Source organism: Cephus cinctus, unplaced genomic scaffold, assembly GCF_000341935.2.
Source record: "Cephus cinctus unplaced genomic scaffold, Ccin1 Ccin1_scaffold0215, whole genome shotgun sequence".
NCBI lineage: Eukaryota > Metazoa > Arthropoda > Insecta > Hymenoptera > Cephidae > Cephus > Cephus cinctus.
This window is the reverse complement of record NW_014332933.1, coordinates 3,330,548-3,353,672: the sequence shown is the minus strand read 5'-3', so window position 1 is coordinate 3,353,672 and position 23,125 is coordinate 3,330,548. Positions and strand designations below refer to the sequence as shown.

The 23,125-nt window shown below is 39.7% G+C and overlaps 4 protein-coding genes across 9 annotated transcripts in view; 1 reads left to right on the top strand and 3 right to left on the bottom strand.

Moving 5' to 3' along the window:
- Window positions 1-49: 49 nt before the first annotated feature.
- Window positions 50-3,434, bottom strand: LOC107265392 (importin subunit alpha). 2 transcript variants are annotated; one of them, XM_015734819.2, is made up of 8 exons: window positions 3,324-3,434; window positions 2,736-2,806; window positions 2,357-2,673; window positions 2,027-2,282; window positions 1,809-1,947; window positions 1,361-1,719; window positions 960-1,292; window positions 50-880 (listed from the first exon to the last, which is right to left on the bottom strand). In XM_015734819.2, the coding sequence occupies exons 2-8, from the start codon at window positions 2,799-2,801 to the stop codon at window positions 782-784; spliced, it is 1,569 nt and encodes a 522-aa protein (XP_015590305.1). In that variant the 5' UTR covers window positions 2,802-2,806; window positions 3,324-3,434; the 3' UTR covers window positions 50-781. The 2 variants fall into 2 exon arrangements, with proteins under 2 accessions (XP_015590305.1, XP_024938296.1); XM_025082528.1 differs by having other exon boundaries at window positions 2,736-2,822; window positions 3,324-3,418.
- A 554-nt stretch (window positions 3,435-3,988) lies between these two features.
- On the top strand, window positions 3,989-5,905 carry LOC107265379 (citramalyl-CoA lyase, mitochondrial). Its single transcript, XM_015734787.2, has 7 exons — window positions 3,989-4,499; window positions 4,572-4,700; window positions 4,754-4,948; window positions 5,031-5,220; window positions 5,303-5,416; window positions 5,480-5,658; window positions 5,728-5,905. The coding sequence occupies exons 1-7, from the start codon at window positions 4,422-4,424 to the stop codon at window positions 5,827-5,829; spliced, it is 987 nt and encodes a 328-aa protein (XP_015590273.1). The 5' UTR covers window positions 3,989-4,421; the 3' UTR covers window positions 5,830-5,905.
- Window positions 5,889-8,608, bottom strand: LOC107265380 (vesicle transport protein SFT2A). 4 transcript variants are annotated; one of them, XM_015734789.2, is made up of 6 exons: window positions 8,464-8,608; window positions 7,744-7,823; window positions 7,619-7,636; window positions 7,339-7,508; window positions 7,067-7,184; window positions 5,889-6,989 (listed from the first exon to the last, which is right to left on the bottom strand). In XM_015734789.2, exons 2-6 carry the CDS (start codon window positions 7,813-7,815, stop codon window positions 6,861-6,863), a joined length of 507 nt encoding a protein of 168 aa, XP_015590275.1. In that variant the 5' UTR covers window positions 7,816-7,823; window positions 8,464-8,608; the 3' UTR covers window positions 5,889-6,860. The 4 variants fall into 4 exon arrangements, with proteins under 4 accessions (XP_015590275.1, XP_015590276.1, XP_015590277.1 ...); XM_015734790.2 differs by having other exon boundaries at window positions 8,453-8,557; XM_015734791.2 differs by lacking the exon at window positions 7,619-7,636 and having other exon boundaries at window positions 8,464-8,607.
- A 175-nt stretch (window positions 8,609-8,783) lies between these two features.
- LOC107265378 (zinc finger MIZ domain-containing protein 1) overlaps window positions 8,784-23,125 on the bottom strand; it is a 21,080-nt gene continuing 6,738 nt past the window's right edge. For both annotated transcript variants that reach the window (XM_025082527.1, XM_015734786.2), the window contains exons 2-10: window positions 15,923-16,199; window positions 15,245-15,571; window positions 14,516-15,131; window positions 14,085-14,431; window positions 13,766-13,951; window positions 13,544-13,686; window positions 12,970-13,462; window positions 12,610-12,843; window positions 8,784-12,457 (exon numbers count right to left, since the gene is read on the bottom strand). In XM_025082527.1, the coding sequence (XP_024938295.1) occupies window positions 12,320-12,457; window positions 12,610-12,843; window positions 12,970-13,462; window positions 13,544-13,686; window positions 13,766-13,951; window positions 14,085-14,431; window positions 14,516-15,131; window positions 15,245-15,571; window positions 15,923-16,012 (2,574 nt within the window). In that variant the 5' untranslated portion in view covers window positions 16,013-16,199 and the 3' untranslated portion in view covers window positions 8,784-12,319. The remainder of the gene's footprint in view (window positions 12,458-12,609; window positions 12,844-12,969; window positions 13,463-13,543; window positions 13,687-13,765; window positions 13,952-14,084; window positions 14,432-14,515; window positions 15,132-15,244; window positions 15,572-15,922; window positions 16,200-23,125) is intronic.

Here is a 23,125-nt window from a genome sequence, read left to right as displayed (position 1 = left end):
TTGTTACTTACCACGGTTTAATTAGGTCTAACGTAATAAGTTGACGTACTATTTTATATGAAAACTTTATTAGATATTAGGAAAAAAGTAGCAAATATTTGGAACACAGTAAATTTTCTGACTGCCCATTACGCGGCAGTACTGATCGGAATACTTAAAACGTAAATCAACAATGATAGTAAAATTATAAACTAACGCTACATGAAATTATAATAAATCAATCACTGTGATCTCCATCACAATGATGGCGAGTGATATGTGTATAATAAATTTCATAGCCGAAATCAAAATACGCTCTGTTTAGCTGTAATTTGAATAAAATGTAATGTCGAGATCCTTAGAAAGTTTGACTACATGTCGAAAACTTGAGGGCTAACGAGGGTCGCCTGTGTAAAACAAAAGCGAAATACCCTGTTTAATAAACGAATAGAATCGATTAATATGCATAATGCACTGCAAAAAATGGCTACAGTCCGCAGATATTCTTTCCATATTTTCTATACTGCACTGCACGATAAGAAACAAAAAGAAAAGGAACAACCCCAGAATACACAAATAGACGATAATTTATACTAAAAAACTTTTTTCGATTATGAATACCACTGACGAGAGAAAAAACAATAATTCAGCTTGAAAACATCGAACAATGAAATAACCTTTGAAGCCATGAATTTTTGACGATTTTCATTAGTCTTACAAGACGTGGCGATTAATTATATACAAATGAAAAGTGCACCCTGTAAGTTCGGAAAGGATTTCAACCGGTCGAGTAATGTATCTTCTAAAACTGGAAGCCACCCTGAGGAGCGGCTTCGGCTGGTTGAAAATTCAACTGGCCCTCCTCTGTTACTGTGGCAGCAACGTTATGATCTTCGGCGTCCTATAGTGGAAGATAATAATTTACAGTTGAAAATTAATACATATTTTTCTTGAACTATGTGTTAAACTGTGGTACTTACGCCGTCCGAAAAGAAGGTGTCGATCATCGCCATAGCCTTTTGATAAACCTGTTCATTTTCATGCTGCTGCAAATTTTCTAACTTATCCAGTCCACCGACTTCCTCAACCATTATAGCGACTCTTTCAATTTCTCCCATCTTTTCTGCAGCAGTCAGGATATTGGTGATACCATCTAGCACGACGATAACAATTTTCCAATCCTTTGCTTCTAATAAATTGCAGAAGGGAGTCAAGACACCTAGTTGGACCAGTTGGGCAAGTTGTTGAACGGATCCACCGGATGTCAAGTTGGTTATTGCCCAGGCTGCTTCCTTCTGAGATTTGAAGTCTCCCTGAAATTTAAGATCTCGTTTAAATCTTTTATAACACGCGAATTAAAGTATTATTGTAAGATACCCACGGCTTGGAGAACTTGTATCAAAGGTGGTAATAACCCAGCATTAATAACATGCTGGATTTGTTCAGCATTTCCAGCAGTGACATTACTGATGGTCCATGCAGCTTCCTTTACTATATTAAGTTTTTTGTGCTGCAATAATCTGCCCAAGTGTTGCAATCCTCCTGCAGTAATTATTGCATCCGTTTGCACGTCATCTCCTGTGACGATGTTTCCAACAGCTCGTAACGCTGGTGTCAATACTGTGACTTCATTATGAGTCAGTAATTCCGCTAACTTGGGAACAACACCGGATTCAACGACTGCTTGAATTTTATCATTGGAGCCATCCGTCAAATATGATAAAGCCCAACATGCATCAGCTGCAATAGAAAATAATTTTATTACAATTGCTGTTCTAGATCCTACATGTTTTTTCCCGGCAAAAAAAAACGAGGACAATAAATATTACCGAGAATGTCGGTGTCCGTATTATTCAGTAGACGATTCAATACTGGTAGAGCAGCCTTGACACTCTCAAATGGCGGCGGAGGATTTTTGTTGCGGCAAAGATTCGATAAGGTCCACACAATATTACGAGCGAATGTTACCTAAATGTATGAGAACCATGTCAATGCTAAACCTATAATCAATTGAAGTAAAATGAAAGCGCATTAAACTATATCCTACCGATGTATCCGGCTTAATCAATTCTAAGAGAAGGGGCATTGCATCGTAGCCGAGAACCAAATCTCGTGGCCCTGGTCCATCACCTGCAATATTACCCAAAGCCCATACTGCCTGTTCAGCCACGTTAGAGGATGATGATTTTAGTAGAGCTACTAGTTTGGGAACAGCACCATGCTTTACAACTACATTGGTCTGCTCTGATGTACCAGAAGCTACATTGGTTAAAGCCCAAGCAGCTTCGAATTGAAGTGCCGCGCTATAAAACAACAGATATTAGGTAATGTTTAAAAGTTCTGTGATAAATATTTAATTTAAAAAATAATTTTGTACTTGTGATGATAGCTTAAAAATTCAATACAGCGAGGCACTATGCCTTGTTGAATCATATTGTCTATTGGTGGATTTTTCTCCTGGCTGAGCATCTTTCTACAAGCTTGTGTAGCTTGCAGCTGAATAGGTTCAACAGTAGAGTTCATCCCAGAAATAATCTCATCAATGGTCATAGATACTGATGTTTTTGATCTGCTATCCCCAGGGGGACTAACTACTTCCTCGTGTATATTAAGATTACGACGTTTAAGCAATTGATCATCTTTTTTAGCTTTACGCAGTTCCACAGACACTTCAGTTCTTCTCCGTCGAGCATCCTGAACACATTAATTACAGTGATGAGGATCGTGATATACAGATCAATATTCAAAATACTTACTTCGTGCTTGCCATGGAATTTAAATTTGGAAATGCGGCTGTGATGAACAGCTTCTGGTGCTGGCATTTTGACTGAAAACAAATTATTCTATTACACAAAAGTTATCTGTACTTAAAACCTACTTAGTACACTGATCAATAGCAAAGGTTATCAAATAATTATTTTTCAAAAAATAACGAGATACAACAAACAGCTAAATATTAGCGGCAGTTATTTGCTCTAATCTCGTGACATTCGCCAAGAACAGTATAACAATATTTTTTTTGTAAGTGCCATGCTTTGTTTAAGAAACATTACTTCAAGTTTGTCACCTAATTGGTTCTTTATTTAAGCAACTTTTTAGTTTTCTTTAAGTTATCCACAAACAATAATCAAGCTCAAAAATTAAATTCTCTTTAAAGCCACATATATCAAAATTACAGAATGCTTTGTATTCATAAACTCGTGGTCCTGCACAACAGTTTCTCGATTCTGTTCTAGTTGTTTCCAAGTCACAATAAAATATTACAATTTAATATCTACACGCATTTGTATATATCTGTATCATAAAGATAATCTTTCATACAAATGTCTCTTAAAAATACTTACGTGAGGATTATGAATTGCTTATAAAATCAGATTCCAATAAGCGATGTACCGCGGCCCGCGCGACAAGTGTGCAATGGCTGGCAGCAGATCTCCCTATTTTCAGACCTGTTGATCAAGAATAAAAATTGAATCCCTGACAACCAATAAGGATTTAGGCTCCCCTAATGTAAAGTATTATACCGTCTCTTCATTGGTTCTGTGAGGTTGTATCCAACGCCATTGGTACACATGGTTCTAACGTTTTCTGATTTTGAATATCCTCGGTTTATGTCTTATTTTAAAAAACTCAATGGCTGCGTTGGCATTATAGAACATGTGTTCTAGCACTGACGTATGGAGTTTTTTAAAATTGGCATGATATAATTATGCATACTTTTATGGTAGTATGGTAGAATTATGCTAGAAAATTGAAAGAGCTCAATCAGCTGCGTTTGCTGGCTAAAAACAAAATTTCTTTACCGTTTAGTTAAGGTAATATGGTAGAACAAGGCTCTACACTTTTTTATGCTCAATCAAAAGAACTCAGTGTCCTGCACCAATTCGCCCAAACAAAATTATTTTTACCGACTAGTTTAGGAGATATTCAGTAGTTTCCAATTATGTACTTGTGTAAACTTATGTCGATATAAAGCGATATTATTCGTTATTTCCCAAATATTCTGTTGGAGCCAGCGAATAGCGAGACTCGTGTCAATAAAAGTCGACATAGATAGCAGTTGCGATCATAGGGCATAGGGAGTCTGTACTTATTACGTCTATGGGTGGTTGCAACCACGCTCCATCTTTTTCAGACAATAGCGGACATATTTCGTCGACTAATGACATAGGGAATGCACAGTCCATTCTCTATATCGATATCTTCCACATGTTCTTACTTCATCTGTATCATGGTAGTGGGCATCTCGGTACTCATCTCTGATGAAAATCGACTTATTGGCAATCTCCCTACTTATTTCTGTTATGGACTGGCACATTTCCTCATTGGAGGAGGCTAGCAGAAGCAGCCATAAGGAACGGAAGGATCTCTGTGTGACAGAGACCAGTAGATTGTTCAATATTTGTATTCTTTAGTTAGAACCCTTATCGTGATTGTAGACAATGATAAATATGTTTTTGGCAACTACTTCGCGCATTATGTCTAGATACAGAATTTCCGCCAAATATACGAGGCAGATGGTAGGAAAAAAGTAAAGATATGCGATTAACATTTGAATATATGATTTTTGCAGTTTCTTAAAATGTTTCTAGTCCTTCATTCCTCGTAGAACATTGCTATATGTTCCTGGTTGCGATGAACGTAAAATACAAAAGGCTCGTTCCCTTGATGCTGATTTAATTGCATTAGATTGTGAGGATGGAGTTGCTATTAATCAAAAGGTATAGAATATGCCGTCACGGTATAGTAGATAATAAAATGTATGTCTTGTCAGGGAAGTGCAAGACAAAAAATACGAGAGCTGCTAGATTTAGGAGAATTTCCTAAATCTCGTCCTGAATGGGGTGTACGAGTAAATTCAGTAAGCTCAGGACTCTGCGATGAAGACTTAAAAGTTATTCTAGGTGGAAAAAATCAACCACCTTGTATACTATTACCAAAGCTAGATACTGTTGAGGAAATCATTTGGGTACTATTTTCTCATTTTAGGATTACAAGTTGATATTCTATGACTATTATATGTATGTAATGATTAACATAATGTTTCTAAGTTTTCAGATACTGTCAAAAAATTATTCCATAATAATAATAATACCATAAATTTAATAGTATTTAGTGAAACATCAATCAGTATGATGAATTTACCAAGTATTGTTCAAGCTGTTATTGATGCTCAGACAAATACTTGTATTAAATTGGTTGCCCTCGTAGTTGGCAGCGATGATTATGTTGCTGATATTGGTTAGCAGTTAATTTGATTGAGAACTAATTTATATTTACTTATAAATAGTAGAATAAGTAGTAACAATTAAAACTGTTATAGGTGCAACAAGAACAAAAGATTGTTCAGAAATATTATATGCTAGACAAAGATTAGTAATGGTTGCAAAAGCATTTGGATTACAAGCTATTGACATGGTTCATATAGATTTGCAAGGTATCTTCTTCATTAAATTATAGCAGAATGTTGAATTAATATTTGAATGTGTTATTCCAACAGATTTAGAAGGTTTGCAAATAACATCTGAACAAGGTGCTTCCTGGGGCTTTACTGGGCGTCAAATTATACATCCATCTCAGGTGAGCATCGTACACAAAGCATATAGTCCTACACAGAAAAAAGTTGATTGGGCTAGTAAACTAATTGATGCTTTCGATGCTCACCAAAAATTAGGCAAGGTTTGTGGCTCTTACATAAATTATGCTTATATCACTTGTCGGAATTACACTAGTTCTATGAATTTTCAGGGTGCATTTGTTTTTGAGAATCAAATGATTGACATGCCAACTTTAAAACAAGCTCAAAATATTGTTACTTTAGCAAATCTTACTCTGCACCATAAGGACTAATTATATATACTTCTTGGTACATGGGAAAGGAATTTAAAAAACTGTATTGCACAATAAAATTTTGTCAACTATTTTATTTATCGTCGTTATAAATATATTAAATGTTGTATAACAAACAGGTTCACGTTAATATTACGTTTTACAAATGGTTAAACACAATTGTAAACTGTTTATAGATAAGTACTATACAAGTTATTTGCAATACGTATAAGAAAAAGCTTATGTATAAGCTGTATAAATTGTGTATGTTTCAACATACAATACTAAGCTTCTCTTCATTGCTACATATACAATGAAAAAAAATACCCTTAGGTCGAAGTAGTATGTGTAAAAGCGCGTTGAATTCTTTTAACAAATGCATCAAATAGTTATGAATAAATAATTTCTCATAATGAAAAACATCAATCCAATCAAGACGATCTATAGTACAACTTTTCAAAAGATATTTGTCAATCAAATTTACCAAAACTAAGTTGAATTAAAAAAATATTGTTACAAATGTCCATAAGGCACTTTCTTGAACGTTATATGAGGTCATCTAATTACAACGTAAAGCATATCACGTGAAATAGAAAAAAATACACGAAATTGTGCTTACATTTGTGTGACATACTTTGTACAGCAAAAATAATATGTTGGAAATTGGTCATGTTTTATATGCGAATCATAACTACCATAATTTCTCATAAAAAATTACATTACGATTTGCATAAAAAAATATTTATCATACTAATGTGAACCAACTAGACAGTTTGCATTGAACTTTGGAATTCTTCATTCAGTGTTCAGATCGTTCATTCAAGGCCCAGTTTTTGGGTGAAACTAAAAAAGTAGATCTTGAAGATGTTTTAATTTGTAAGCTGATAACAAAGAAATTATCTCGTCTATGCAAGATCTACACAGATAATACGTTAAAGAACTTTTTGAATTATATCTATACTTCGTGAAGGATTTAATTGTCCAAGATTCAATGCAGTTTCGATCACCATTATGGAAATTTTAAAGATGCCAACCTCAATTAAATATGCTTCTTACTTGACGCAAGTTTGAACAGTTTTTTTAACAGCATCTCGGGCATAGGGAATATAGGAGATGGAGTACCATGTCATAGCTAATGACTGAAAAATAATAAACAAGAGAGCCAACCCAGCCTTTTTCAGCTGAAAAAATAAATATTAAGTATATAATTTGTTGCCTCACAAAAATTAACGTAATGAATGTTTTTTGTCACTCTTACCTTGATGGCGCTAAATAATGTCAGTGCAATAAAGACTAATACAAGAATTGTCGCAATTATTCTTGTTGTAGCAAACATTTTCTTTATTTGATTAACTGGTCCCATCAAGAAACATGTGCTGCAAATCATTAAACGACACATGAAAAAAATTATTTATCTGGTCTGCCGTCTTTTCTATCTAAATTGTATGTAATAGACTTAATTTAATTAGCATAGTGATAAGGTTTTTTAACAAATGCTAGAATGTCTCTTTATAGTAATTAAAAAATTACCTCGCTAGTGCTATAATATTTCCTAATGTGTAAAAGACAGCAAAGACATTTAATCCTTGTCTTAAGAATAAAGCAAATGAACCCAATATTGAAAGAAGGATTCCAATAACAAAACAAATCGCAAAGCCTTTTATCCTGGTTGACCAGCTGAGTGTTGATGAATCCATAACCTGCAAATACATTATTCAATTAAATATATTATTCTTCTCATTAATTCTCTTATAATAAATAATATGAGCATTTCATATACTGTAAATTTAAACTCCGAATCGTAACTCACCACAAAATCAATATCCGACTGCCAGCATTAATAATAATGAGTGAAGAAATGTAATTTTTCATATTGCATATAAAATATAATATGTACTAATATATATGTTTATATAATATAAAATGAAAAGTTACCTGTGTTATAATACCACTCTCTTCATCGCATTGGTCATTGCCGCTGAGGGCTCTTCTTAATTTCTCCATCATACCAAAGTCTATAGCATACAAAGGATACAACTGTTACTTATAACAAAAATACTAATGCATATGGCACTGATTGAAAACACGTCTAAACGAAGAGTGTGTATCCCAAATACCAGATGAGTCGTTTCAAATTACAAAGAGATAAGTCATCACATTTTGGAGCAATCATTATAATTGTTGCAAGGAAAAAACAAAAGTACGCATTTGAGTAAATGATTATGAATTCTCTTTAATTACCAAATAAAAGTAACAATACTTTGACTACAACGTTAAACTGTAATATTTTTCAAATTGCACATGACGTTTACGATATCCGTTTTGATTCTTGATGCGTAATATTGACTATAACCAATTTTATGCTTATGGTATGTTAGTACCTTACGTAGAAATTCATTTTTAATAAAATTATTCTTTTATAATACATAATTTAAAATATATCAATAAGAAACGTTTACTGATTAAAGTATTATTATTTCTTCAATTTAATTCACTGGGCGCCGTTACAAGTTAGTCGATAATATGTGATAATATCAAATAATAGGACAACGTATAAACAATTTACGCTGAGAAATACTGCAAACATACAATTAAAATATGTTACAGAAATATATATAAAAAAAAAAGCTAAATGCATTCTTACATATTCATTACCTTATGAAGAACGTTTTACACTTTTGATGACACACACGACCGAAAACACGATACAGACGTTAGCTAACTTCAGATTATTTCACACTACCTTGAAGTTGGCCGTAAGGTGGGAAAATTCAAGACTAGATAAACGGATAAAGACGTTTCGAGAATAAAACAATTCGAAACAAATCCTTTCATAAAAAAAATGAACATCTTAAAGTCCTTAATTCAATTTCCTTGGCCTGAAAGGTCCTTCCTGTACCACAAAAATGGAGTAAACAGGTAACAGAACAATTTGAAAACAAATTATGATGTAGGTAGGTTGAAACAGAAGCACGTAATGTTTTAAGATTTTTTTATTGAATGTTTCTAATCGTTATCGGGAAACATTGTTGTGTCTGCCATAAATATTATAAACTGGTCTTTGTGTATTAAAATTTTTCATGTGAACGTAACCAATAACATTATTGTTGCGTTATGTGTACATTATCTCGGCAGAGGAGTTATAACGATTCAGATACACGAGGACCATTATTCTCATCCATACTATAACGCAGACTTTTGGACCATATGCGATTATTTCTACAGTTTTGAATCGTCAAACGTTCCTTGGTGCACAATAAGATCAAATTATAGGCCACCTAACGATAGATAGATAGGTATATAACTCTAACGTCAGAGAGATCTATAGAAAACTGGAGTAGCACTGAAGTATCGCAAGTAAGCTGAAGTTAGTCGCATTTTGTTAACTTTCAATCCGCAATTAAATACAATTTATATAATCCCACGTACTTCTCTTCCGTTCAAAATGATCCTCTCCTATAATAACATTATGCCTATCTTTATAAATAAAATTGTGAGGCGTATTACGTACGTCAACAATTTTTTAAATTATGCTTCTTCATCCAGGTGATTCCTATTGTAGTTTTGAATTATTGAAAATAACGTTGCTTCAACTAACTTCGATGCGTTCGTTAACGAGGACATTGTTTATTACAAAATCAATATTTCAGCATGGAAATCGTGTGTCAAAATGACCATGTTACATGAAAAATATATGTCTCTATATTTGACTTATATATTAATTATCGAATAAGATTTGGTCAAATCAAAAAAGATAATGCACATATATAAATGGTACTGAATGAATACGAAAATAAATGGGGCGACTATTTTACTTAATTATCACGAATTGCAGAAATTTTTTGTTCTGTACTGATCAATGTCCGAATATGATTCTCCAGTTAACTATAAAGCTCAATGAATCTTATAAACCAAGACCTTGTAACGTTTTCTTTAGAATATTAGGTATAGGTATAGGTAGATATTGCCTATGTACACTCGCAACGAGGTTGCGCAATGCTACTTCTTGGCAATCCTAAGTAAAGCTTATAATTTGAATAAACTTTTTTTAGGTAGTTAGGTCTTTAATAGGTAGCTAATAGTACTATTAGAGAATTAACAGTACAGCGTTTCTGGTGTACTAGTTACAATCCTTTAGTCATCATATACACATTTTTTATTTTCTAGGATAAGGTATTTTCATACGCCCCACGTATGTTTTGGTTCTGAGAAATAATTAAGATAATCATTTTACTGTTATAACTGGCCAATAAGTATCTGCCACTTTTCTTATATTATTAATCTATTTGTCATATATACAAATAATATACAATAGTCGCACTTAATATAAGTAATATTAAAATCTAACTTCAATGATGTTTATAGTTAATTGTATGAATAGAAACTTGACCGCATCTAATTTTTTCGTCGTGCGTTAGCACAGCGCGTTATAATATAAATACATTTTTATATAAAATTTGTATAATCTACATGAATCACTTTAAGTATATCTCCTCTTTTAATCACAAAAGATATAAATGTAATAACTACTATGCAAGCAGGGGAGTGGTGAAGGGGAGCGGGAAGGGGAGTCGCCGTGGGCGGTGCCACTCTGGCAGTATCCTCTTTTTTTTTATTTTCATTTAGGTAGGCACATCTGATTTCGTTTAAATCAAACGAAAAATCAGCTTACTGAATTGTTTGTGCGAAATTATCAATGCCGAGCCTATTTTCACATATAGAAATAATATTTTTCGTTGCAACAATGTCGCAGATATTCAATTAGATAACAGCGCCCGTACACTCAATTATCATTAGCTCATATTAAATTTTTATGGTCATTCAAGTATCGCGTAGAAGCCTCAGTTTAGAAACGAAAATAATAACGCGTACAAAGATCCATTTTAATTTATAGTGGTTCTAGTAGGATCGTGCAGAATTAGATTGCTCTTTCGATGCAGGACAAGCAATATCCTATTGTCCCCGTAAAGTTGTTATTTTCTAATGCCCAAAAGTTCTAGTACCACGTAATTTCAGCGGTGGGAGGACTCAAAACAATAGATCCGTGACTGTGCAATTATATCGTCCAACGTCGACAATAAGACTAGCCAGATTCACAGAAAAGGCATTCCTGTAATACGGATATCCTTATATATTATTCGCGTTTGCGCAAAGGTCATCGTAGGTATTGAACTTAAATTAAGTTAAACTCGTTTATCACTTTTCGAACGTGTCACATCGTTTAACAGGAGTTACTAGTCATGGCCGCGTCGTAAATGAGCAACGTAACGCCGACTTAAATAATTTTTGTAATCATTAAAATGCGAATAATACTAATTGAAGAATGTACAAAAGAATAATAATCCACGCATTCGGACTATCCATATGTAAAAATAAGCTCAATATACCCAAATAAATGGTGATGTATCTCCAGAGGTCTTAAGTTACCGAGACATCGTGTCGAGATATTTTTATGTTTTCTGATACATCAAAGTCAACGTAATATACAGTAATAATACTGGTTCAATTAATTTCAGTTCCATTATAAAATAGTATACCATTGTAATTTTGATAGATTGACGTACGAGACATAGTAATAGAAGCATCTATGATGATGCGTGTACAGAAAATAAAAAGTAAAGGATATTACAAAGATCATAGTCTTTTTTTTTTCGAAACTTTTTCAACCCCAAAGAAACAGTGGATTATTTTTTAATAGGTGTCATCGGTGACGTGTCGCTAATTATCAATCGATAAAATGATACAAGGCATAAAGAATAATCCAGTGCCATAAACTTCTAAACTCGGCAGATACATCATTACTTGCACTTGCTTTTATTTGTCCAGTGTGAAGCCCGATAGCCCCTAGATTAATCGTCTCCACGTGTCACTAATTAATCTCCTAAAGGAAAGGAACACTATATGCGCTATATCCATCAATAAGCAAGGTGGTTTACAACAGATGAATATCTTACCGTACTTACTTTTAATTGAAACTTATTTACAAAAAGATGCTGTACAGTACTAGTTTCTTGTGATGTAGGTCCGTCATAGCCTTGAATGCGAGTAGACCGTTTTTCAATTAAAGACCATAGCACAGGGAATATTTGACACCGCATAGGGAATACATAAAACGTTATTAAAAACTTTTGCGAGGACGACCTTCCGGAGTCGCGCGAAAGACATACGTTCGTATCCGACAGTGAAATATTGTCCGTGCATTAGGTCTTTGCAAGCGAGCACTAACAGGACATGGTGCCGTGCCATCGATAGAGGTCATTAATCTATATCTAATATGCCCTAACTTCATCAATAGGAATATTACAATTAGAGCTAAGATTGTTTGTACCATTGTTTAGGTGAGAGCACCCACAGTGACCCCATTCATTTCCTTTAGATCCCTCACTACAAATATCCTCGTCGCTACATTAGGAACGCTTTGCAGTAAGTTGCTGACTTGGCGGTCACTTTGACCCCAACTTCGGGGCTGTAATTTGATTATTCCTTTGCAAGGTAAATTAGCCGCAGGCTTTTATTCAAAGAGCGCTAGTATATCATCGCTCGATGATGGGTTGCCGCTGCTTGCCCCGCTGCTTGGTGGGGTGTTTAGATCAGGAGGATCTAAATACGAGAGTAATTCCATCGGATCCACAACATTGTCCGGCAGTAGCTGTAATGGAAAACGCGTGTGTAAGAACGATACCTCATTTTGACAGCGTCAGAGTGTCTCGTACTTTTCCAGCGCGGACGGAAGGTAGAGCTGGAGCTGAGCCATGTCCACGGATACAGAAGACGAACAATATATTTTTCATAGGTACTTACGTTCAATGCTTCCTGGCCCGTGCCTTCCCCATCGATTACGGCCGCTGGATCGAAATTCAAGTCGGAAGGTATGTCCGCCGTATCGTTATTTATGTTTGTACTCGTATTGCCGGAGGTGTTATGGTTGCCAGTGGATTCTTGGGAAGCCGGAGGTACGCTAGGTGGGCCACTGTTCCCTCCGCCAGGCGTATGGGGTGTGTGAGGTGTGTGTGGCGTGTGAGGTGTATGCGGCATCTGGAATAAAGAAATAAAACACCTTTGTGAGCACGGTTCACACCATAAAAGAAAAATAAAACAGAAAAGATTCGTGAATTTACAGCGGCAAAAGATGGTTTTCGTATTCAATAGAAAAATACGTACCTGATCGTTCAAGGATTTCTCCATGGCATTTAGAGGGTCCAGAGAGTTAACGGAATCGTTCAGATGGGACAAAGGTCCAGCTCCGGTGGTATAATCGGTACTTCCGCTGGTGTTCGTCCCGGAGTTGATGTCGTACGTTCCTCCGGAGGAATTTCGATGGTTTATGTTGTTGTTACCATAAGCAGGTGGTGTGTTGTTCATCATAGATCCACTAACGATGCTGTTCATATCAGGTGGTATATATGGACTCATCGCCTGGTTCATATCCCAATTGTTCATTGTCGGCATGTTCATGCTACCAGGTGACATGGCCTTGGTCATTCTCTTGCAATCGCTCTCTTCCTCGGACTTGATGCCGGCTAGATTCTTAGCGGGTTTCCAATTGGCCGCTGAGTCTATCGTCACCTCTTCCACTTCTGCCGTATTTAGCGTGGTGTTGAGGATTCCCCACATGTACTGGTCAACTTCTAAACCTTCCAATTGGGCAGGTTTCCTGATGACATGTATAACTTACGGTTAGGACAGGTCGGGAGTGAATTTTTTAAAGGAAAACTTTTGATCGTTTTTTACTTACGTGCATACAGGACACCTCCAAGACCCTCGTTCACAATTTAACTGCAGATACGATTCTAAGTCGAAGCATTGTATATGCTTGCAATCATGCCCTCGTGCTGGCAGTGTGATACGTTTGAAGGTAATAGGACATTTTAAAGATACCTAAGAGAATATTTAAAATAATTACTCGCTCACTTTTTTAGTTTATACAAAAGACAGTCGTGAACCCTTTGACGTTTACCTTTAGTGCTGTTTGCTCCACTACGTCTTTCTCCGTCTGCATCCCATTATTAGACATCGTATTATTAAAGTTTCGTTTGATCTTAGTTATACAATGCTCTGCTGGGAGCAGCCTCTTACGCAATAATCCTTGCAGTACGCTCCTTACGCTTGGTCGGTGGACTAATTGAAGGACGAATAGATGTGACTGTAAGTAAGAATGTTGTTTTTTAAAACTCTTCATACCACGGACTTCATATCATAATTGAAATAATTCGTCGAAAACAAGGGATCCGAGTCAGCCTAATTATAGGCTTAGACTTTGGAATATTCATACTTACACAACAGCACGTCGCAACTGTGATCTGGATGGTATTACGTCCTGGTTGACATACGTCCTTCAGATAAAGGGGTTTATGGGACGTTTTGTTTTCACCTCGGTCAATAACGAGAGGCGTCGCATTGACAGATACTTGGACGCTTGCTGGCCAATTGGTGTTCATCTGTCTGTCCTCATGATGAAAACACTTTAACTGGAGTTCCAGATCCGATCGCCACATTAACGTCTGATGGACCGTGGATTTCAGTTGGAATACATGATTACTGACAGCCAAATTGTGCTCTAGACGGAAGGGTGGAAGAATAATGCCATCCCTCACAGGGAATGTTAATCTCAACTCGTCGTCTTCTGCAAGTGAAAGAAGAGCAGGCGTTAAGTTCGAGCCCTGAACCAATGCGCACTCAGAGAACATTTCCAAGAACAACTACTTACTCTGAATATTGACCGGCGACTTGATTTCATTGAAGTTTGGTTTAATGTCCGGATTTGGACTTATGTAAGGAGGCATGCTAGTGGCGGGAGTCAACGGAGGAGTTGGGTTACCAGGAATAGGACTATGCTGGTAGCTCATGTTTCCTGCTCCTGCCGTTCTCATTGTCGAGACATCCTGCTGATATTGGCTGGTGGCAGCGTACGACGACGTACCACCGTATCCCGTATTCTGCTGGTGACCAACAAACTGGTTTCCAACGGTGGTTGGCCCCATACTCACAGGTACGCCGTTGCTACTGTAATACTGGCTAGCTTGCGACGGTGCATTGTAGGACGGAGTAGTTTGCCTCATGTTTGTCCCACGGATCATGGAGTTGGGCCCAAAGCCAGTTGCAGCAGGATTCATACTCTGTATTGGTTGATACTGGGGTTGAAAGTTTGGTCTAGCAGCAGGATAGTTATTAGGATATTGATTGGCTGGCATATTATTGAATCCAGGCTGCATCGTTGCAGGATTTGGTCCAACGTAAGGACCTTGTTGCCTCTTCTGCGCCATATGCATCGCTGGGTTAGGATACGGTGCTAATCTTCGTGGATAACCCTGCTGCGGTTGTGCCTAAACGGACAAAGAAAACCGTGATTTAATTTCGTTGGTACTGGCATGTTTTTCTCAAGTCAATCTTGATATTCTTCAGGAATATCCAGAGAAAATAATTATCGGGTAGTTACCTGAATGCTCATTTTATTCATCTGCATGTTATTAGGTCCCATCATGTTGTTCATTCCCACCATGTTGCCCATGTTACTCATACCGTTCATGGGATTCATTCCGTTCATACCATTCATACCGTTCATGCCTCCCATGGTCATAGGATTCATAGAGTTCATACTGCTCATACTGTTCATCGAATTCATAGAATTCATAGAGTGCATCGGGCCCATAGAGCCCATGCTATTAAAATTGCTCATCCCAACTGGCCCCATTCCCGCCATTGGTCCTCTTTGGGCATACCCTGTATTATATGCTTGATGGGGTATTCCATGTTGACTTTGCATCTGTAAGAAAAAAGTTAGGTTAGAATCTCATTGACTTATCTGCACCACAACAGAATTATTTGAGAGTGTTCCTATGAGTATCTCTTGGTTCGCTACGGCCTACGGAATGGGATTAGGATTTCTGCGTAGTTCGGCAAGCTGTTTATTCCCTATCGTTATACAAAACTATTCTGAGCACACCATTCATATCCAAAAGATCTCCGTATCTAAACAGCCGTCATGCATCTGAATCTTGAAGCGTGGTTAAAAAATTCAAAGATGAATTAAATGAAATTTCACATCACCTACAGTTCTCTAATATCGATATATCTCTATTTCTAGATACACGCAACAACAAATTCCACGTCATACCTGATTGAACTGCGTGGGGATATCTTGGCGGTCCTGCATGGCCACCACGCTGGCTGTGGCGGTGGCCGTAGCAGTGGCGGCTGCCACCATCGCCGCGGCGCTAAGCGTCGAACCACCACCCCCACTATGGGGTGGCACCGTGTTATGGTAGCCTGATGATAACACGGGCTGCACCCCCACACCGATGGCCGCCGTTGTTAATGATGTTGTTGACACCGGCGTGGAAGAAGATGGTGATGATAGCCCTAACGTAGATTCAGTGACGGTCAACGGGGTCCTGAAAGCAAGAATCGGACACTGATTAGACGGCAATCGAAAACGTCAAGATAAATTGTATTTATCTGCTAGTGTGACGGGAAAGGTCACACGAGGAGATAGAATTTTAATACCATTAAGAATGTTAGCATAATCCCGAATTATAATTTTCGAATTCGCGTAGCATTAAGATCAGCGAATGTGGGTGGCTCATAGACGAACCTAAATATGTAGAATTATCATTGGCATTTATTTATACCGCTTGCGAGAAACGGGATAGACGATTAACTATCAGGCGGTGTCCTCTATTAAATTCGATTATGTCACTATGAGCAATTGGAGAGAAAACGTTATAGTGTTATAAATTGAGAAGAACGCGCGAGGGGTTCTACACTCTATTTGTATGCATACGCAGGGAACTGCCAAAACCGTTTTGCAAGAGCTTGAACGGCATTTAAAGCGGTCTTATATGGTTAGCTAGATACACGCAGAGGAACACAGGCTCGACTGTCTTTAAATAGCAAACGCAGCGAGATATAACGTACGACTACGTTGAAAGACTCTTGAGATTATTCTCGAGTCTCGTGAGTCACGTTATTAATTCTCAGAGATATTTCAAAGGCGTCTTTACATTTTTCTATTTAAATTATAGTATAACGTAACGCGTTACAACGCTACGCAGTCGATCGGTTTTGCCGTTCGAAATCAAAGCACTGACGGACAACGCATATATAGTATAAACTATCACGAGGCGAAACACGAGTTTGTGATTGCTTTACGCAGAGGCAAGGAATGAGTAAATAAAAAAAAAAAAATAAAAAAAAAAAAACTGACCAGGCCGACGGTGACCAGATATTCTAGTTCCGTTCAGCGAGATCTGCTACGCCTATAATAGAATTTTAAAAAAGCACAGAAACGTGCGAAGTACGATGGAGTAGCCAATATCGAGTATTCCTAGTCCAATATTTATACTCCCATTTTCTCGTCAAAAATACCTCACGGAAAACATCGTCCCACGGTTTCCACCGGCGTGCCGAATCGGCGGAGTGTTGAACGGGCTGCCACGGCGAACCCCTATTTTCAGAATACCGCGAACGTCGAGTTCTATTAAAGCGATCAGAAGGGTATCGTTGAAACAGATCGAAAAGCGAGTCGATGTTTTACGTGAAAGCCAAAAATATGAGAAAAGAAGCGTGGAAAAAAAATCGTAAAAATATTCATCTCTTTAACCCTTTCAGGTCGACCCGGAAGCGCTACGAGTACCACAAAGAGGCTACTGTCACCCCAGGAACAAGAGACCTTACCGAACGTGGTCCCATCCCCGTGCGAGAGATGCCGATTGTCGCAAGGAGGCAAACCTTATACCGTACAGGGTTCACGGAAAAATGACAGTACCCCTGAAGTGCGTGCTGCCAATCGTTACAGCCTTCATCCCCTGCTCATACGAAAGGCGACGACGTCCCACCGTGAATCCCTGGCGCGGCCGATGCTCTCGGTCCCGCAGCAGCGCCGGCAGTGCCCGCCCGACCCACCGTTCGTTCCCAGCTGGCCACGCTCGCCGAAGCCCCCATTGCTTTTCTGTGGGAAATGCACGTGCTCGCTATTCACACACCGTGTATATAATACATGCCTACCGCGCGCTACCAACACGCTAACAGAATAGGATGGAATCGCAGTCCGCCCGACGTACCGTACACTGCTGTATACATATACGTAACGTTTCCACACAACGCTGACGTATTGTACGCGCACACGTGAACGCACGTTACACGCTCGCGCATCCTTACGTATTACCCCGGAATAAGAGAGAAAGAGATGAAAGAGAGCGAGGGAGCTTTGTTCGAGGAGCGACAGCCCTGGCGGAGTCAACCCTTTCCGACTTTATTTTACGTCCCTGGTACTGGGACACGGAATCGTAGACTGAATTCATATATATAAAGTAAGGCATACAACCACGTACATGAAAAATACGTTGCTATGCACCGGTATAACGTGGTAAAGCGTGAAACGGTTTATTGTATCCTCAAGAACGGAAGGACAGTGCGTGCATAAGCGTAACTACCCGTGCATCACTTAATTTCAGTAGACACGTTCGAACCATCCGGTCCGAAATTTTCGGATGCTCGCGTTACCCTGGTTATATGCCTATAGACACTAATTTGTCGTGCGGTAACGAAATTCCATTGGCGACACGACCAAGAGTAGCAGAAGGAGTAAGTACTGTACGGAATGATAAAATAATCTACGATTCACGTGACCCTGGCGGGTTATATCGGTCTGAATATAAAGTATCTTGATATATTAATATACGCCATCGTTAAAATCAAAGTAAAAAGTATACCGGGTAGCACTGCGACAAAGTGAGTTCTTGGACGCTGCCGAAGAACGAAACGACAGTTACCGGCATAACGAAGTGAGGAGAAACAGAGCGCAGCCATAGGTAGGTTTCTCTCCGTAAGTTCCTTTTGTCCGTCAATTCGATTACGTTGTAATGAACAAAAACTTATTTCGAATAATAGCCTCTCGAGTAAATTCAATATCACGATACAGCACTCGTCGAGTATACAGAAGTTGACGTCATCCTCGGGGAGAGTCCAGCACCCCCCTTTAAATTCATGCTCGATGCAACTAGCTAACCTAACCTAACCTCTAACTTTCCCCTTAGTCTCCGCATCCTCCCATGCTCCCCCCTATATTTTTTTTCCACCAGTCCCCTTCGATGCTTCGAGCCCCCCTCGGCGTCCCTGACCCCGCGCGGTTCCTCTACCCAGCAGCCCCTAACCAAGTGAGCCCGCTATGGGCTTCTATTCTTGGATGTCAATATTTCGTCAACCAGAGGCCCACTCGGCAGACAACAAAGGCGCTGCTGCCAGCTTGCATTTAGCGTGAGAGAGCTTGTAAATTATTGTCGATGATAGGACAAAGACGTATCGGCGCCTACGGTAGATTGACGGGACTGTACCGCGAGCTAAAAATCCTTGTACGAGATAAATCGACTCATGGCCGTTGCGATGTAGTCGCGTCCTCAACTGGGAGACAGAAAGACCGATTCACTCGCCTCTCGTCACCGCGCCGATCTCTGAACTCGATTCCGAGACATCGTCAGACGCGGAGCACCTGATTGCTCGACGACGGATGACTCGAAGACATTCATGAAATTAGGACGTGCGCTCGGACGTAAACTTTTTACTAGACTCTTTTAGTAGTCGCGTGAAACAAAAGACGTCGTATAGTGCCTACGTGGCACGTGACGCCAGTCGTGAGCCGATAGAAGAATTTCTTCGATTGAAAAGAGAAAAAATAAGCTATCGAAACAAAGATGCACGCGAGTACGTTTAGACAACACGATACGGAGTACGGACCGCTACCGATATATATATATATACTCGTACGATGTCAGCGATTATTTATCGCGTTTTGCCAGGCACTCTGAAAGATTCCATCGTAACGTAAGTAGAGCCTCGCGGCATTTGGAGTCATTCGATTTTTCCAGAATCAGTCGGAAGGTTGAGCGCGGGCGCGTATACGAGGCTGGACATAAAGATAACCGCTATATATGTATGTCAGTATAAGAGAACGTGTAAGAAGGGTAGCGTGCGACACAAATGGGGTTATTGTAAATCGTCGAGGCCTCCGCGCTCGACTTGTCAATAAATCACTGGTTATTGGTTTGATCCCGTATCAGAATTCAGCTCGGTAGTGGTCAGGATAATCGGTAGCCGAGGTAACCATAAATTTCGATACGCCGTGTGTCGGTGTAACGAGCTGAGAGTAAATGCATGAAAGGACGTTCGAAGTCTCCTTGGTCCCATAGACTAGGTATACTTTACAAAGAATTTCACGTCCTCGTGAAAATTCTATCAATGGCCATCGAGTGCGCCGCGTTTTAAATTCAAATTATCCCTTGTCGCTGTGCTCGATACGCTCGTCGGTTCGCCGCTGTTAAAAGTGCATTAAGCGCGATCGGCTTCCCGTTCAGTAGACTTTGGTAGAGGTAGAATCAAAATATATATCTATATACATACGTCGGTATTAAATGCTTGAAAATTCATGGCTACGCGCAGTGCGGACGTCTATAGTGCCGGCAGATGTCAGCACCTTCGCGTTCGGCTCGTATTTTGATAATACGGCGGTGCCTCCAGCCGCGTGTGATTTCAGTCGTAAAAAAGGCGACACCAGTCGAGACTTTGGTGACGCTAAAATTAGCCGTTATCTGAAAGATCTGTGGGACGTCAACGTGTCGGGATGTAACGCTTTACGCGGTCTGGGTATCGCGTGAAAAATCTTTCCCCCTTTTGACTCTATTTAATTGATAACGTACAGAAGGTGCGTAGATGGGATCGCCCGGTGCGAGCGGAAGGACGCCAAGAGGCCATTGGGAATCGGCCGGAGGACACGCTGGCTCTTCGAGGGTTGATCCTTGACGGTCGTTGACGGGAAGGACTAGCCTGCTGGATTCCCTTGAAACCGATGCACGTAACACGTGTGCTTGTTGGCCGGGACAAGAGGTTTTCGGTACGAAGAGCGGAAATAACATCTGCTCGTGTATAAAGAAGCCGAAAGTTTCGGAAGGGTCGACCGCAGGATTCGACAGTGTTGACTCTTTGCGGACAGGATGAGGCCTCGTGTAATATCCTGGGAACTTTATTATATCCAAGATGAAAGAAGGATTTCACGTCAATCTCATAAACACAGGTAATACACTATATACATATATAAGTATATGAGAAATTGAACAAAGTAAAAAGATGCAGTAAGTCTGCTGTCGTTCGATGACGATCTCCACGAGGCTAACGGCAAATGACATTTCTTCGCAGGAGACTCGAGGCGCTACTGGATATTCCTAATAAATATAATGGGAAGAACAAACAGCTTATGCAACCGAGCGAATCGGCCTGGTATTGTCATTATATAAGGATCGCAAGTCCGGTAGGAAAATCACACGGTCTACCGATGTTACCTAGATACGTTCTTCGGGAAGGGTCTGGATGCCTGACGTCAGAGTCTTGTACAGGCACAACAAAGGATAGAACTGTGAGAAACGGATCCAAATTTTCCATGGCCAATCGACCCGCGTTAAGATTCTCGTACGTAAGCGGGGGACATACACTTTTGTTAAAAGCCACACCAATAAAACGATCCAATTTTAATCTGTTGATCGTGCAAATATAGTCTGGGCCAATTACGCAGCAGAAAATCGCTCGGCTCCTCGTCGTCAATTCGTACCCGGTGTTTGCGCAGTCTTTTCGGTTTGCATTAAGACGTAGAAATTAGCGTCGTCGCTAAATGCCAAAGTGGGGAGAGTTTCGCGACTTCTCTTGCGACTCCGAGACGGAGCAGCCGAGAAAGGCAGACAGAGATAAAGAAACCTCGTGAATGCATGTTGATGCGTACACGGAAATTCTTAAAAGTCCGAGTCTTTTCAAGGCATAACGACCGCGCGCGACCTTCGCGCGACATAAAAATGTCATCGGGTCCCGACAAAGTGGATCTCGGGGTCGTCGCGATGCCGATAGCCGTTCCAGGATTAATAAATGAATTCACCTCGAGACCTCGGAAGCGATCCAGACCCGATGAAATTATTGTCCCAACTTTCTAGGATCCACTACTTGGCCCCATCTCCGATAAGCCGAAACGGCAAGTACCAGTTTACATGCCCGAGTATCGCCTCTGCCTACGGTTATATAGTTACGTGCACGCGTAAATACGTGAGCTGGAAGAGAACCGAGAGAGACGCAGAGAGCGTCGAGACGTGACCAAGCGTGCATTGCTGGGAGCCACTTACGTGATGCGCGTCTCGACGCGGCGTAATGCGACGTGAAATTTGTCTGCCCACGCGTGCCCGCTGTAACGTTTTCATTATTCGCAACGTTGCAAAACCGGCAACGCGTCCATACACGGTGCATAAGGCCGAACGAGTTAAATCCGCCGAAGCGCAGCGAGTCTCGAGATCTTATCAGTCCCGAACGTGAACGCCGTCGCTTGTCTAAATAAGAACGAAAATATTTATCGCCTGTCACCGGCGCGTGATCGGCCGACGGTTCATCGACAGGAAACTCGTATCGATTCGCCCGGTTGATTCGCGATGAGCGAAATTACTCAACGAGCCTCGGGTGACGTACCCGAAAAAAAAAAAAAAAAAAAAAAAAAAAATTCTAATTCACAAAAAACTATTTCACCGTCACAGAGAGAAAGGTATACATTGTAGGCAAATATTACCGATACGCTCCATTTTCTATTAATTGAGTATCGATGTAATTTTGCAAGACAAATATATCACTGCCATATCGCGATATACATGACGACTCGAAAGAGTGCGTGTAAACAAGAATTTCACGCTTCTATTTTTAGATCGTAACTTTGACGGGTAATTGCGACATTGCCTGGGGCCACGGAACGGGGGGCACGTATCTCTGCGGAATCATCGACAAAATAAAATGACAGCTCGCTACCGAGCACCGATGTCGAATTAAACGAGTCATTGTTCGGACTCCGATACGTAAACTTTCCTAGAGACATAATGACGTTGAGAGGAAGAGAAAAAGGGCTAATCAAGCACCATAGAAGTATTATTAGTCGAGAGTGCATGGCACCGTAGCCCACACGTGACCGGTGCCTACCGGGAGAACCTTTTACATCAAATTAATCTAAAAACTCACGGAAGTATCTTATCTGCGGTTCCGTACCGACCCGATGACGCAACAGTGCCCATACCTTCCTCCCGAGTTCGCCGAGCTATTATAAAAACGCGCAGCGTAGAACGTTCGATGTTCCATTGTAGCCGTACCAAATCGTACGGACGAGTCCACGGACTTTCCTGCGGCCGTTACACATTTTCCGCTCTCTTACGTTCTCGTTACACGCGGGCGACAAGTACCGCGGGGATTTGGAGAAAGTTGTTGTTTTCGCGAGAATGGGAGAGAGGAGAGGGAGGGGGGGGGGGGGAAC

Coding starts and splice junctions, on each gene's coding strand:
- LOC107265392 (XM_015734819.2), bottom strand. CDS start 2,801: ATGCCAGCACCAGAAGCTGTTCATCACAGCCGCATTTCCAAATTTAAA. Junction 1,720..1,808: donor TACGGACACCGACATTCTCG/GTAATATTTATT, acceptor TTTCTATTGCAG/CTGATGCATGTTGGGCTTTA. Junction 881..959: donor ACACCTTCTTTTCGGACGGC/GTAAGTACCACA, acceptor CTTCCACTATAG/GACGCCGAAGATCATAACGT.
- LOC107265379 (XM_015734787.2), top strand. CDS start 4,422: ATGATAAATATGTTTTTGGCAACTACTTCGCGCATTATGTCTAGATAC. Junction 4,500..4,571: donor CCAAATATACGAGGCAGATG/GTAGGAAAAAAG, acceptor AAATGTTTCTAG/TCCTTCATTCCTCGTAGAAC. Junction 4,701..4,753: donor GAGTTGCTATTAATCAAAAG/GTATAGAATATG, acceptor ATGTCTTGTCAG/GGAAGTGCAAGACAAAAAAT.
- LOC107265380 (XM_015734789.2), bottom strand. CDS start 7,815: ATGATGGAGAAATTAAGAAGAGCCCTCAGCGGCAATGACCAATGCGAT. Junction 7,185..7,338: donor AATATTATAGCACTAGCGAG/GTAATTTTTTAA, acceptor AATGATTTGCAG/CACATGTTTCTTGATGGGAC. Junction 6,990..7,066: donor CATTATTTAGCGCCATCAAG/GTAAGAGTGACA, acceptor TTATTTTTTCAG/CTGAAAAAGGCTGGGTTGGC.